At 38.4% G+C, this 15,378-nt stretch overlaps 1 protein-coding gene and 1 long non-coding RNA gene across 4 annotated transcripts in view; one reads left to right on the plus strand and one right to left on the minus strand.

Annotated features, from left to right (window-relative positions):
- Positions 1-15,378, plus strand: part of SCP2 (sterol carrier protein 2) — a 103,927-nt gene that overhangs the window by 35,719 nt on the left and 52,830 nt on the right. For 2 of the 3 annotated variants that reach the window (XM_072820260.1, XM_072820262.1), the window contains exons 8-10: positions 3,151-3,237; positions 5,007-5,157; positions 7,480-7,627. In XM_072820260.1, the coding sequence (XP_072676361.1) occupies positions 3,151-3,237; positions 5,007-5,157; positions 7,480-7,627 (386 nt within the window). The remainder of the gene's footprint in view (positions 1-3,150; positions 3,238-5,006; positions 5,158-7,479; positions 7,628-15,378) is intronic. The other variant, XM_072820261.1, reaches the window with a different exon arrangement.
- LOC140630313 (uncharacterized) overlaps positions 4,647-15,378 on the minus strand; it is a 34,134-nt gene continuing 23,402 nt past the window's right edge. The window contains exon 3 of the long non-coding RNA XR_012028083.1: positions 4,647-4,952. This is a non-coding gene — a long non-coding RNA (uncharacterized lncRNA). The remainder of the gene's footprint in view (positions 4,953-15,378) is intronic.

Raw genomic sequence — 15,378 nt, forward strand, 5'->3', positions numbered from 1 at the left:
AGCAGAGGGAGAGAGAAACTTGAGCAGACTCCTTGCTGAGCTCAACACGGGGCTTGATCCCATGACCCTGAGATCATGACCTGAGCTGAAACCAATAATTGGATGCTCAACTGACTGCACTACCCAGAGGTCCCCTCTTAATACCCTTTTTAAAGCTTCCTGGGCTTAATTGTTTCTCTTCTCATGAGCTCAGTTGCACTGTCTGTATAACCTCTATTATAACACATCGCACTACCATACTTAGTTATTTTTAAGTCTTTCTTCTTGATGATGGTGGTTCTTGAGCAGACATCCTGTCTTGTCCTGAAGTGAATAATCTTCACTATCTGGCAGGTTATTGGAACATAGTATATATTCAATAAAACTTTGCTGTCACTGATTGTAGGGTTTGGATGAGTAGTCTTTAGACCATCTTTATGGGCGTCCCACCCTGTTACCTATTTCTCAGAAGGTTGAATTACAAAACTATTTTCAAATGTTTTCTCACAAATTATAAGAATACTTAAGGGTGGGATACCTGGGGTGGCTCAGCGGTTTAGCGTGGCCTTTGGCTCAGGGTGTGATCCTGGAGACGTGGGATTGAGTCTTGTGTTGGGCTCCCTGCATGGAGCCTGCTTCTCCCTCTAACCTGTGTCTCTACCTCTCTCTCTGTGTCTCTCATGAATAAATAAATAAAATCTTAAAAAAAAATACTTAAAGGCCGTGAGATTCTGTGATAAGTAGTGATAGAATTAGGGGATAGCTCATGCTACGTGAGCCCTCAGACTTGTTATATAATTTTATATATGAAAGTTATAACTTTCTCCTAGTTGTGTGTACTTAGATGCTCCACAAGTGCCTCAGAGTCAACATGTCCATACGGAATGTATCATTCCCCTCAACCCTGTTTTTCCTTCAGTATTCTCCATGAATGACATCAGTATGTATCAATATATACCTAATTATAGAAAACTAAAAGTCATTCCTTTTTTTTTTTTAATGCAGACTCCACACACAGTGTGGAGCCCGTGTGGGGTGTGGAGCCCAGTGTGGAGCTTGAACTCATGACCCAGAGACCAAGATTTGAGCTAAGTTCAAGAGTTGGATGCGGGTTACTGAGCCACTCAGGCACCCTGACTAGAAGTCACTCTTATTTAATTTATTTTTTATTTTTTAATTTTTATTTATGATAGTCACAGAGAGAGAGAGAGAGAGAGAGAGAGAGAGGCAGAGACACAGGCAGAGGGAGAAGCAGGCTCCATGCACCGGGAGCCCGATGTGGGACTCGATCCCGGGTCTTCAGGATTGCGCCCTGAGCCAAAGGCAGGCACTAAACCGCTGCGCCACCCAGGGATCCCTAGAAGTCACTCTTAACTTTGCCTTCTTCCTCAGTGTCCCATATGAGTTGCAGATGAGTTGAGGATGAACTGAAGCCTAGTTATTCTGCCTCCTTACTCTCTTGAATTCATCCCTTCTCTCTATCTTTCACTTCTTAGTTTCCTACTTTAGACCCTTATCATTTCTTGCCTTAATTATTGCCCTAATTTCATAGTTTAGTTGCTTTTGGTGATGACCTTTACCATCCCTTTTCCATTTTGTAGCCTTCTTATTTAAATTTAAGTCTGATTGTCACATATCCTTTAGTAGTTCCTCATTGTTTTCAGTATAAAATGTAAATCCATATACTGGCCTTTCACGATCTGATTTTTGTTTATTTCTCTTACTCTGTCTTCTTCAACTTGAATCCACATTTCCTCCCAGACTTTGTGCCCTAGCTTCAATGAACTACTTTAAACTAAAGAGGGTTTGTGTGTACTGATCTTTTTGCCAGGAATTCTCTATCTCCTACTTTCTTTTATTTGCTTCCAGAGAGGAAGCTCCCTTTGGTATCTGGGTCTGATGCCCAGCCTCTGATGTCCCATGGCACCTTGTATAACATTAAAAAATATTTTATTTATTCATGTATTTGAATGAGAGAGAGAGAGAGAGAGCATGTGTGAGCATGGAGGGAGAGGCAGAGGGAGAAGGAGAGAATCTCAGGCAGATGCTATGCTGAGTGTGGAGCCTGATATGGGATTCTAATCGCACAACCCTGAGATCATGAACTGAGCCAAAACCAAGAGTCAGATGCTTAACCAACTGAGTCACCCAGGCGCCCTTGTTTTGCTTTTAAGGAACTAGTATTTAATAATTCTGCAGGGGAAAGAAAATGGTATTCTATTTTAACCTCCAACTGATCTGACACCTACTGGATGTACTGTAATTCCGTTTTGTCACTAAGCACCCGAGTTCATGCAGACCCCTGAATTAGTCCTCCACAAGACTGCCCTCACTTAAGACATCAGCCACAAGTAGGGTCCCCAGGTCACCTGCACTTCTGACCAACTGACAATAAATTCAGGGGTTTCCATGACCCCTTAGGTTCGACAGTTCACTAGAGTTACTCACAGAACTCAGGAAAGTGTTATACTTGTCATTATAGTATTATTATAAAGGATACAACTCAGGAACAACCAAATGAAAAGGCACATAGGGTAAAGTCTGAGAATGTTCCTAAAGCAGAGTTTCTGTACCCTCTCCTCATGGAATCAGGACACATCACCCTCCTGGTATATGAAGGTACTCACCAACCAGGAAGCTCCAGCATGTTTCAGTGTCCAGAGTTTTTTATTGGGGCTTTATTAAACTTGACTAAATCATTGGCCACATGAGTGAACTCAATCTCCAGCCCCTCCCTTCTCCTTAGGGGTCAAAGAGGCTGAGAAGTCCTAACCCTGTATTCACATGGTTGATGTTTCTGGTGACCAGCCCCCTGTGTCCAACCTACTCCCCCCTCAGTTAACAAGGGGCCCACTGTGAGTCACTACCCTATTAGCATAACAAAGACACTCCTGTAACTCAGGAAATTGCAAGGGTTTTAGAAGCTCCTTGCTAGGAACCCAGGACAAAAATTAGACAAATTTTTTTTATTATACAGCATATGGTATTTTGGAGTTCAGATTTTTTAAAACTTCAAACAACTTATATTAAAGGTTGAAACTGCTCATAAAAGCCTGTCTTTTGGTTGTAAAAAGAATATTTACTTATTATTCTCTGACTTCTGGATTAGAACATTTTCAAAGAAATTGTAATTGCTACCTCATATTCTATAACTACTTATTTTGTGTTTAGGAATTCCCAGTTCCAAAAGGAATTCAGTTTAGACGAAGTGATGACATCTCAAAACGTTTTTGATTTTTTGACCATCTTACAATGTTGGTAAGAAAACCACATTTTAATATTTATTCAGTATTCATTTTTTAAAAATATATTTATTTATTTATTTGAGAGAGAGAGAGACTGGAGGGTGGGGAGGAGCAGAGGAGAAAATCTTCAAGCAGGCTGCCTGCTGAGTGCGGAGTCAGACATGGGGCTAGTTCCCACCACTCATGAGCTGAAACCAAGAGTTGGATGCTCAACTGACTGAGCCACCCGGACACCCCCACATTTTAATATTTAATAGAAAAAAGTAACTGCTCCCTCCTCCCACCTTAGGTAACCTTAGGCTTTGTGTGTCTGGGTAAATCTGTATCTGTATCTGCTTTTATAGCACTCCTGCTAATGTAGTCCTCACTCTGGAATGAGGACCTTTACTTCCTATTAGTATCTGGAGATAGACCATGTTTTCTCTTGGAAAATTATGCATTTTATTTCCTTCTTTCATGAGTTCTACCAACTTCTTAAAAATTGTGTTTTATTCATTTAAATATGGCTTAGAAGGCCAGTGGAGTCCAGAGTTTCTCCCTTGAGGATTTTGTTTTCTCTGCTGTATGCGTTTACCTTAGGAAATGTTACTCACTGCTAGTAACTAAGAGTAAATGTGAAACAAGAAAAACAAAAACCAAGAAAAACAAGAAAAAAAACCCTCTAATAATGATAAATAGTTGCATCTTGAAAAGTGCTTGACAGTATCTGTCCCCCAGAAGATTGAATTAGTACTGCAGAGCTCCTGCCTGTGCCCACTTCTCACCTGGAAGATATGGACTGGGATGCCGGTGAACAAACAGGGTCAGCTTTTATCTGTTGCAATACGAAGATCTGCCCATTTATTTTTTTAAAAAAAGATTTTATTTATTTATTCATGAGAGACACAGAGAGAGAGGCAGAGACATAGGCAGAGGGAGAAGCAGCCTCTATACAGGGAGCCCGATGTGGGACTTGATCCCAGGCCTCCAGGATCACACCCTGGGCCAAAGGCGGCGCTAAACCGCTGAGCCACCCAGGGTAACTGGTCTGCCCGTTTATAAAGACCAGCTGAACTCAGAGAAGGCTTTTGGTGTTTGCCACTTTCCTTCAGAGCTTGCTATCAGGAAAATATCTGTTTTGGGGAGATCTCAAGAGTCTTAACTAAACCACTTTCTGTTTTGGACTTTCTGGTATCTCGTATTCTATTTTTTCCCAGTTTTCAAAAGGATTCCAAGGCTGGTTATTTGGGAGATAGCAAAGTTGGAGCTAGTTAGGCCTATCGTAGAATTTTTATTGTAATGGGATAGAACTAACCTTATGGACTCCTCAGGAGTCACCAGAAGATGCCTGGTACATTTGCAGAGGCAAATCCAGGATTCTTTGGAGTAAGAACTTCCTGGGAGAGACTCTTTGAGCCCAAACAGTGACTGGTACCATTTCAGTTTTTTTTTTTATTAAGATTTTATTTATTTATTCATGAGAATACACAGAGAGAGAGGGAGAGGCAGAGACACAGGCAGAGGGAGAAGCAGCCACTATTCAGGGAGCCCGATGTGGGACTCGATCCTGGGTCTCCAAAATCACACCCTGGGCTGAAGGTGGCGCTAAACTGCTGAGCCACCCTAGCTGCCCCCATTTCAGTTCTTGATGGAGGTTCAGGCCTCAGTTGGGAAGCATGTGTAATCTTTAACGGTAGGTTTCACAAAGAAGACAGTGCAATGACTAGCGAGCACATTCAGCTCTTCCTTCTGCATAGAAAGAACAAGGACTAGGTGTAAATAATTATTTTTACTTCCTCTTAGCCCCACTTCAGATGGTGCTGCAGCAGCAGTTTTGGCTAGTGAACAATTTGTACAGAAGTACAACCTGCAATCCAAAGCTGTGGAAATTTTGGCACAAGAGATGGTAACTGACTTGCCAAGTTCATTTGAAGAGAAAAGCGTTATTAAAGCGGTATGTCTGAGATTCAATTTTATTTATCAATTGAGGGATTTCTTTTTAAAGATTTTTTTAAAGATTTTATTTATTTATTCATGAGAGACACACTCACACACACACACAGAGGCAGAGACACAGGCAGAGGGAGAAGCAGGCTCCATGCAGGGAGCCCGATGTGGGACTCGATCCCGGGTCTCCAGGATCACGCCCTGGGTTGAAGGCAGCACTAAACCACTAAGCCACCCGGGCTGCCTGAGGGATTTCTGTTTAAAAATGTCAAGATGACATATTGTTACTAGCTCTAGAAGTCCAGAAAATTCAATATTATAACCCATCCTTGTCACGCATGCATTTTTAACTAACTAGACATGCTATTTTGGTGGGGTTTAGTTTTTTTGTTTTTTTAATTTTTGAGTTGGCTAGATATGCCCAAAACTCCTTTCTTACAGAGTTAAGGGAAAAACAAGGATATCGTCAGGGAATTTTCTTGACCCTTAGAGCTTTAAAAATCCTAATTAAAGATTGAGTAAATATGGAGGAGGTTAAGAAAATGAGAATGCAGAGCTAAGTTAGTTGAATATTTGAAGATACACACATATATTTAAAAAATGCAAATGTGCATAACATACACACATATATACCAATCATAAGGTAATTAGAGCTTATGATAAAAATGATATTGCAATAATGCTTTGAATTTGAAAATGGGTCTATAACTTGCCCAAGATCACAAAGCTGGGATGTGGCTGAGGTAGAACTTCTCAGGTTTTCTGATTATAGTATATTTACGCCACAATTTTATGCCTAGGAGAAAAATTGAGTTTTCTTGTTATTATCTGAGACCAAAGAGGTGTTAAAAGCAAGGATTTGGAAAAATGGAATCCTATATGACTTTTTTAAAAGAAGATTGTTTATTTTCATGTAGAAATTCCTCTTATTTTTTAGTGTATCGGAGTCATAATGATCTATTGGTCAATATCTTCCAGCCTGTTTACCACAACAACACATTGTGGTTTGATAGAGTTTTTGTAACTGCACAAGATATGGCCTGAGGAATTATAAGTCCTATTTATTTATTTATTTATTTATGATTTTATTTATTTATTCATGAGAGACAGAAAGAGTGAGAGGCAGAGACACAGGTAGAGGGAGAAGCAGGCTCCATGCAGGGAGCTTGACATAGGACTTGATCCCAGGTCTCCAGGATCACGCCCTGGGCTGAAGGCAGCACTAAACCGCTGAGCCACCTGGGTTGCCATAAGTCCTTTTTATATATCTTTTTTTTTTTTTAAGATTTTATTTATTTATTCATGAGAGACACACAGAGAGGAAGAGGCATAGACACAGGCAGAGGGAGAAGCAGGCTCTATTCAGGGAGCCTGATGTGGGACTCGATCCTGGGTCTCCAGGATCACACCCTGGGCTGAAGGTGGCATTAAACCACTGAGCCACCCGGGCTACCCCCCCTTTTTATATATCTTATTTAAAATTCTGTTCTTGGGATGCTGCGTGGCTCAGTGGTTGAGCGTCTGCCTTTGGCTCGGGTCATGATCCCGGGGTCCTGGGATCGAGTCCCGCATCAGGCTCCCTGCAGGGAACTTGCTTCTCCCTTTGCCTGTATTTCTGCCTCTCTCTCTGTGTCTTTCATGAATAAATAAGTAAAATGTTAAAAAAAAATTCTATTCTTTTTTTTTTTTTATTTTTTTTTATTTTTTTTTAAATTTTTTTTTTTATTTATTTTATGATAGTCACAGAGAGAGAGAGAGAGAGGCAGAGACACAGGCAGAGGGAGAATCAGGCTCCATGCACCGGGAGCCTGACGTGGGATTCGATCCCGGGTCTCCAGGATCGCGCCCTGGGCCAAAGGCAGGCGCCAAACCGCTGCGCCACCCAGGGGGCACCTGGGTAGATCGTTTGGTTGGGTGTCCACCTTCGACTGCGGGTCATGGTCTCGGTCCTGGGATTGGGCCTGTGTTGGGCTCCCTGCTCAGTGGGGAGTCTGCTTCTCCCTCTCCCTCTGCCCTGCCCCCAACTTATGCTTGCTCTCTCAAAGAAAGAAAGAAAGAAAGAAAGAAAGAAAGAAAGAAAGAAAGAAAGAAAGAAAGAAAGAAAGTCTTAAAAAAAATTCTGTTCTTTATAGTACAGAATTTAATTTGTACATTCTCCATCCTGAATATTCTTTTATTTGGACTTCTATGTAATATACAATCAACCAAGATTTCAATATATGCACTCCATTTTCAGCAACAAAGATTATGCATTTAATCTCTTATAAATCTTATATAAAAGTCCCAGTATTGATGCCCTTAATGTATTTATATGTGGTTTTGGTTTTAGGTTGGCTATGATATGAGTAAAGAAGCTGCCAAAAAGTGCTATGAGAAATCTGGCCTGACACCAAGTGATATTGATGTTATAGAACTTCATGATTGCTTTTCTGTCAATGAACTCCTTACTTATGAAGCACTGGGACTCTGTCCAGAAGGTAATATCTTTGGTGAGATGCAGATTAACTTAGCAAATTTCACTGAGGAAATTTCATTTTGCCACTAAAAAAGGAATTCACTAATTGCCTTTACCTCAAGAAATTAAAAAAATAGAGATATCATACGATCCATAATGTCACTAGTAGGTATTTACCCAAAGAAAGCAAAATCACTAATTTGAAAAGATTTTGCACCCCTTATGTTTGTAGCAGTGTTATTTGCTACAGCCACAATATGGAAGCAACCTAAGTATCCATCAATAGATGACTAGATAAAGATGTGGGGTGTGTGTTGTGGGGGGGGGGTTAATTTGTGTATATGTACACAATGGAATATTACTCAGCCATAAAAAAGAATGAGATCTTGCCATTTGTGACAACGTGTCATTAAAGTTATGCTGGTCTCATAAGACAAATTGAGCAGTGACCATTCATTCTGTATTTTCTGAAAAAGTTTGTGTAAGATTAGTATTAGTTCCTCCTTGACTGCTTCGTGGAATTTACCAGTGTAATCAAATGATTTTCAGTTTTCTTTTTGGGAAAACTTCTGAGATGTTAAAATTGGTTAATAAATATGGACCTATTCAGATTTTCTGTTTCTTCCAGTGTCTATCAATTTTTATAAGTTATATTTTTAAAGAAATTTACCCATTTTATTTAAGTTGTCAAATTTATTGACTGAGGTTGTGCAAACTATTCTCTATTTTTTTAATGTCTATAGGATCTAAGGAGATAACTTCCTTTTTATTCCTTGTATTGGTGATTGATGTTCTTTCTCCCTTTTTTTCTTGATCTGTCTAGCTAGAGGTTTGTCAGTTTTATTAAGCTTTACAAAGAGTCAGCCTTGGTTTTGTTGATTTTCTTTATTGTATGTTTTTTTCATCTCATTGATTCCTGTTCTTTATATTTTCCTTCCTTCAACCTACCTTGGTTTTACTTTGGTTTTCTTTTTTTAAGTTTTTTATAAGAGAACCTTAGGTCTTTTGTTTTAGATCTTTCTCCTTTTCTAATATAAGTATTTAAAGCTGTACATTTTTCTCTATGGTATTTTAGCTACCTTTCACAAAATTTGATATATTTCATCATTATTCAGTTCAAAATATTTTTCATGTTTCTTATAATTTTGTCTTTGACCTGTAAATTATTTGTAAGTATGCTGTTTAATATCCAGGTATTTGGAATTTTCCTGGATATCTTAAAATCTTACTGTTATTGCTCTCTAATTTAATTCTGCTGTAGTCAGAGAATATACTTTGATTTTGATCCTTTAAGATTTCTTGAATTTTATCTTATGGCTCAACATATGGTATATATTACTGGTGAATTTATCTATCATATGCACTTGGAAAATAATGCGGATTCTGCAGTTACTGGCGTATGTTCTAAACATGTCAATTAAATTGAGATGATTGATAGGATTTTCAGATCTATGTCTCTAGTGATTTATTTGTTTTGCTCTATCAGTTGCTGAGAGAGGGGTGTTAAAATCTCTTTTTTTTAATTTATTTTTTATTTTTTTTAAATCTCTTATATTAATTGTGGGATTGTCTCTTTCCCCTTTAGTTCTGTCAATTTTTGCTTCATTTATTTTGAGATTCTATTATAAAGCACATTTATCGTTGTATGTCTTCCATTTTTTCATTATGAAATATCATTCTTTATGTCTGGTTATATTCTTTGTTTAGAAGTCTGTTTTATCTGGCTAAAATATCCACTCCAGGGGCACCTGGGTGACTTAGTTGGTTGAGCATCTGACTCTTGATTTCTGCTCAGGTCATGATCTTGGGGTTGTGAGATCAAGCCCTTCCTCAGGCTCCTCATTGTGTGTGGAGCCTCAAGATTTTCTCTCTGCTTCTCCCTCACTCCCTCTCTCCCCATCCTCTCTCTCTCACTCTCAAAAAAAAAAAAAAAAAAAAAGCCACTCCAGTCTTCCTGTGCTTACTGTTTGCATGATACATTTTTTTCTGTTTATTTGCTCTTAACATATTTATGGTATTAATCTATCTGCATAAGGTAGATAGATTTGTAGGCAATAGTGTATTTTTTATCATTTGTCAATTTCTGCCTTTTAACTGGATGTTTAAGCCTATGCTGTCTGATATAGTAGCCACTAACTGTATGTGATTATTGAGTCCTTGAAATGTGACTAGTCCAAATTGAGATGTGCTGTATGAAGTACACATTGGATTTTGAAGACTTACTATGAAAAATAGAATGTAAAGTATTTTATTATTAATTTTTTTATTTCTTACTTGTCAAAGTGAAAATAGTTTGGATATATTGGGTTAAAATATATATTAAACAAAATATGTATTAGAAAATTTCAAAGTGCATATGTGATTTGCATTATATTTGTTTGAGAGTGTGATTTAGATCATTAATGTTCAAAGTAATTATTGATACAATAAGACTTAGGTTGACCATTATCTGTTATTTATTGTTCTCTCTGGTTTTTGATCTTCTGTTCTCCTTCTCCTGCTTTTTTGGATTATTTGAATATTTTTAGTATGACTTTTATTTTGTAAATTTGCTTTTGGGCCGTATCTCTTTAGTATTTTTGTTTTTTATTTTGTTCTGTCTTAGCTGATACAGGGTTTTTTAACCTCAACATTGTTGATGAATGAGATTATTCTTAGTCATGGGATTTGTGTATTGTAGGATGTTTAGCAGCATTCCCAGCTTCTACCCACTAAATGCCAAGAGTACTTCCCCACAGTTGTGACCATTAAAAATGTCTCCAGACATTGCCAGATGTCCTCTGGAGGAGCAAAATATTTCAGAGTTGAGAACTGCTGGTATAGGTGTAATAGTATGCATACCTAACCTTCATAGTCTCTGTAGAGTTAATATTGTACTACCTCACATAAAATGTAGAAATCTTGCAAGCATATATATACATTTACCAACTCCTTTCTGCCTCACACCAACTCTTCTGTTATAATTGTCATATGTATTACATCTATGTACATTCAGTATATGTGCTACCGAAGCAAGCACTCTATGTACATTCACACAAAAAAATCCCACAATGTTGTAATTTTTGTTTCAACAATTACACATATTTTAAAGATCTTAGAGGACAAAATTTCTTTATATTTACCCAGATTTTTATCATTTCTGTTCTTTCTTCTTTCTTTTTTTTTTTAATAAAAGATTTTATTTATTTATTTATGAGAGACAGAGAGAGAGAGTCAGAGACATAGGCAGAGGGAGAAGCAGGATCCGTGCAGGGAGCCTGATGTGGAACTTGATCCCAGGACTCCATGATCACGCCTGAGTCAAAGGCAGATGCTCAACTGCTGAGCCACACAGGCATCCCTCTTTCTCCTTTCTTGAAGATACAGGTTTTTCTTCGTTATGATTTCTTTCAGCCAAAATAATTTATTTTAGCATTTTTTTTAGCATTTTTTTATAAAGCAGATTGTCTGGAGATGAATTCTCTTAGTTACCTTTCATTGAGAATGTCTTTACTTAGCATAAATTCCTAAAGGAGATTTTTGTTGGATATAGAATATTCTGAGTTGGCAGGTCTTTTTTTTTTTTTTTTTTTTTTTTTTTAATAGCACTTAAAGCATCTTGTTTTATTCTCTGGCCTACATTGTTTCCAATGAGAAGTACATTTAAGCAGTCAAATGTGTTGTATCTAGGCTTGCTTTTCTTTTAATTTACTCTGCTTGAGATTTTCTGAGCTTCTTGAGTCTGTAAAATGTCTTTTGCCAAATTTGGGTAGTGTCTAACCATTATTTCTGTAAGTATTTTTTTCTGCTCCATTTTTTTCTCTCTTCTCCTTCTAGGATTTCAATGATGCATTTATTAGACCTTTTAATATTGTCCCACGGGTCCTTGGGGTTCTGTTCATTTTAAAATCCTGTTTTTCTCTGTCCAGATTTGATCATTTATACCTTTATAATGATATATATCTTTAAATATACGGACTCCTACTTCATCCTCTTTCTGCTCTTGAACCCATCTTTAGTGAGTGAGTTTTGTATTTTATTTATTTCTTTTAAATATTTTGTTTATTTATTTGAGAGAGAGAGAGAGAGAGAGAGAGGGAGAGTACAAGCCAGGGGAGTGGTAGGCAGAGGGAAGGGAGAAGCAGGCTCCCTTCTGAGTAGGGAACCAGATGCGGGGCTCGATACCAGGACCCTGGCATTATGGCCTGAGCTGAAGGCAGCTGCTTTACTGATTGAACCACCCAGACATCCTGAGTTTTTTATTTTAAATATTGCATTTTCAATTCTAAGAGTTTCATTTGGTTCATTTCATAGGTTCTATTTCTTTGCTGAGAACTCATATCTTTTTATTCATTTTTAGTGTGTTTTCTTTACCTCTTAGTCTATTTTTGTCTTTGGTAATTCTATGATCTGGGACTTCTTGGGCTTTCTATCTGTTGATTATCTTTTCCCATGAGAATTGGTCAACTTTCCTTTTCCTAGTTCTTATTTATTTATTTATTTATTTATTTATTTATTTATTTATTCATAGAGACACAGAGGCAGAGACACAGGCAGAGGGAGAAGCAGGCTCCATGCAGAGAGCCTGATATGGGACTCGATCCTGGGTCTCCAGGATCACGCCCTGGGCTGCAGGCGGCCCTAAACCACTGCGCCACCGAGGCTGCCCTCCTAGTTCTTTTCTGTATTAATTTTGGATTGTATCTGGGACAGGTGATTGTTACATTGAGATCCTTTAGAGAGTGTTGTTTTTGTTTTAGCAAGCAGTCAACCCACTTGTGTTCAGATACCTTCTGTCTTGACTTCTGTGAGTACTGGTTAAAGTCTTTGTTCAGTTGTCCAAGCATTTGCTGTGCTGCTTTGGATCTCTCCTATGTATGCTTAGCTCAAGAGTGAGTCCGAAGACTTTCTTTTTTTTTGTAAGATTTTATTTATTTATTCATGAGAGACACACACACACACAGAGGCAGAGACACAGGCAGAGGGAGAAGCAGGCTCCATGCAGGGAGCCTGACGCAGGACTCGATTCTGGGTCCCCAGGATCAGGCCCTGGGCCAAAGGCGGCACCAAACCACTGAGCCACCTGGGCTGCCCAGTCTGAGACTTTTAAGTCCATACATAGAAATAAGGGATCCTCTTCTCTGGCTCTTTCCACTGTGAGCTTTCTCTCTTACTCTCTGACCTGGTATGGATTTCTTTTCCTGGTCCCTCTGGTTAGAAAGATGGGGTTTTTGTTAGAGGTAGTGCTGTCCTGCTGCCAGTCTGCTCCAGGACTGTGCTCACCCTTGGACCAAAGTTGTTGTGAGAGCCTAAAATGAGAAAACTTGAAACTCACCAAGGGGGTTCTCCAAGTTTTAACTCCTTCTGTTATTATTCTGTTTTTGTTTACTTTTCAGAGTCTTCAGCTAGTTGTTTTTTGTATTTACCCAATGTTTTTAGTTGTAAACAGTAGGAGACACAGGCTATAGTGAATCTATGTTCCTTGGTGGAACTGGAACCCAATTTCAAGGTTTTAAATATGTATACACTTTGATATATGATGATGATTTTTAAAATTATATCCCCAGCTTAAGCCACTTCCCTGATCTCTAGGCTCATATGTTTAACTGCCCAATTTTCAGGGATATTTTGGATGTCTCATTAGCATCCCAAACCTAAGTCCAAACTGAACTTCTGATGTGACCCAGACTTCTTCCTTCTTCAGTCTTCCCCATTCTCCAGGTAGCTCCAGTTCCTTTCTTTCTCTCACAGCTCCCATTGAATCTGTTCCCAAGTCCTGTTGGCTATGGACTCTGCCGTCTAAGTATATGCAGAATCTAACTATATCCTATCGATTTTTTTTAATCACTAACAGCGTAGTCCAGACCACCATTATTTCTCCTGTACGTTATTGTAGTAGTCTCATAACTGGTCTGCTTCTGCCTTGTCTCCTTACACTCTGTTCTCTATAATGAATCTTTAATGATCCTGTTAAAAGCATAGCACAGATTGATGTCATTCCTCTGTTCATCTCATTCAGAAGTAAAAGCCAAATGTGATCTTTTCTCTTTAGTTCCCTCTGCTGTCTCTCTGACTTCCACATCTCTGGTTCTTTTACTTTGCAACAGATACATGAGCCTCCTTCTTCAAACACTCTAGGCCTATTCCTAGCTCAGGGCCTTTCTTCACATATCTCCGTATTGTTTGTTCCTTTATTCCTTTTAGATCTTTGACCAAATTTCACCTTCTCAGTGGGAGCTTTCTCCAATTACTTGTTTTAAAATGTGAACTCCTTACACATCCTTTCCTGCCTTTTTTTCCCCCATGGCACTTACCACAACTCTATTATATATCTTACTTACATTACATATTATCTGTCTCTTCCTCACATCTCTCCTGACAATGAAGTAAACTCCATGAGAGCGGGGATGTTTGTTTCATTTACTCTTGTATCCCTAAGTTCCCAGGGCAGTTTTTGGCACATAATAGGCACAATGATTGCCTTCCATTTATTTTCTTACCACTTTTAGATGATGAGTTCAAGATAACTTCCTAGTAGAATCTTCCAATATTTAATAGAATTATATATATTATCAAAGAAAACACGCAGTGAATTATTCATTTCTTGGGGTTGATTTGTGTCCAGTCTGGTATTACTTGGTACAGTAACAATACTTGGAGGAGTTTTAAAAGCTGTAATAGCAGATAGAATACCTGTTATGACCAGAGCCTTGTATCAGGTTCTATGTCAGAAATATATAAAAAAAATAAAAGAATGCCTCAATAGGTGGTTTTTAATCTACAACCTAGATTTAAAGTAAAATTAGAAGTGTTAGTCATAGGGATGCCTGGCTGGCTCAAAGGAGCATGCAACTCTTGATCGTGGGATTGTGAGTTCGAGCCCCACATAAGGGATAGAGGTTACTTAAAAATAAAATAAAAAAAAAAGTATCAGTCATAAAAAAATCTTTTTTTTTAAAAAAAAGATTTTATTTATTCATAAGAGACACACGGGGGGTGGGGGGCAGAGACACAGGCAGAGGGAGAAGCAGGCTCCATGCACGGAGCCTGACGTGGGACTCAATCCCAGGTCTCCAGGATCACACCCCAGGCTGGAGGTGGCGTTAAACCTCTGAGCCACCGGGGCTGTCCCATAAAAAATTCTTATATGTATTTCAGTTTACCAATGGAGAAACTCTTTGGTTTTTGAAGGCAATAAAATATATTGATTAAGGAAAGCTATGGAGCCAGGCTACCTGATGATTAACCCTAGATTGATCCCCTACTGTTTCCTTGGGCTGGTTACTTAAGTTCTTTGTGTCCGTTTCCTATAAAATGAGAATAATACCTGCTTCTCGGGGTTGAGGGTTAAATTATGTAAATATATGGAAAATAATTACAACAATGCCTGACACAGGGTGAATACTTAAAAGTTATTAGCTACCTCTGATGGTGCCAGAACCACCTGTATCATCTTTATTTGGAGATTCCACTTCATTATATTCTAGCTGGAAGAATATTTTATACAATGCATTCATTTTAATTTACTTCTTAACAACCTGGAAGAATGACCAGAGAATTGATAGGAATGTTGAAATTATCAAGCATGTAATTTTCATTTTCTTTTAAGCTTGCATTTATGTCTTAACAGTATTTTCAGCCATTGCCCTTCATTTCATGTCCCCTGCCCTTCCGCCACCCCCTACGTTATCCCTTCCATCTACAAAGAATGTTTATATAACAGTGCAGCTGAAAATGGAAGTGGGGGCACCTTGGTGGCTCAGTTGGTTAAGTGGCTAAGTGTCTGCCTTCAGC

Source organism: Canis lupus, chromosome 3, assembly GCF_048164855.1.
Source record: "Canis lupus baileyi chromosome 3, mCanLup2.hap1, whole genome shotgun sequence".
Classification (NCBI taxonomy): Eukaryota; Metazoa; Chordata; class Mammalia; order Carnivora; family Canidae; genus Canis; species Canis lupus.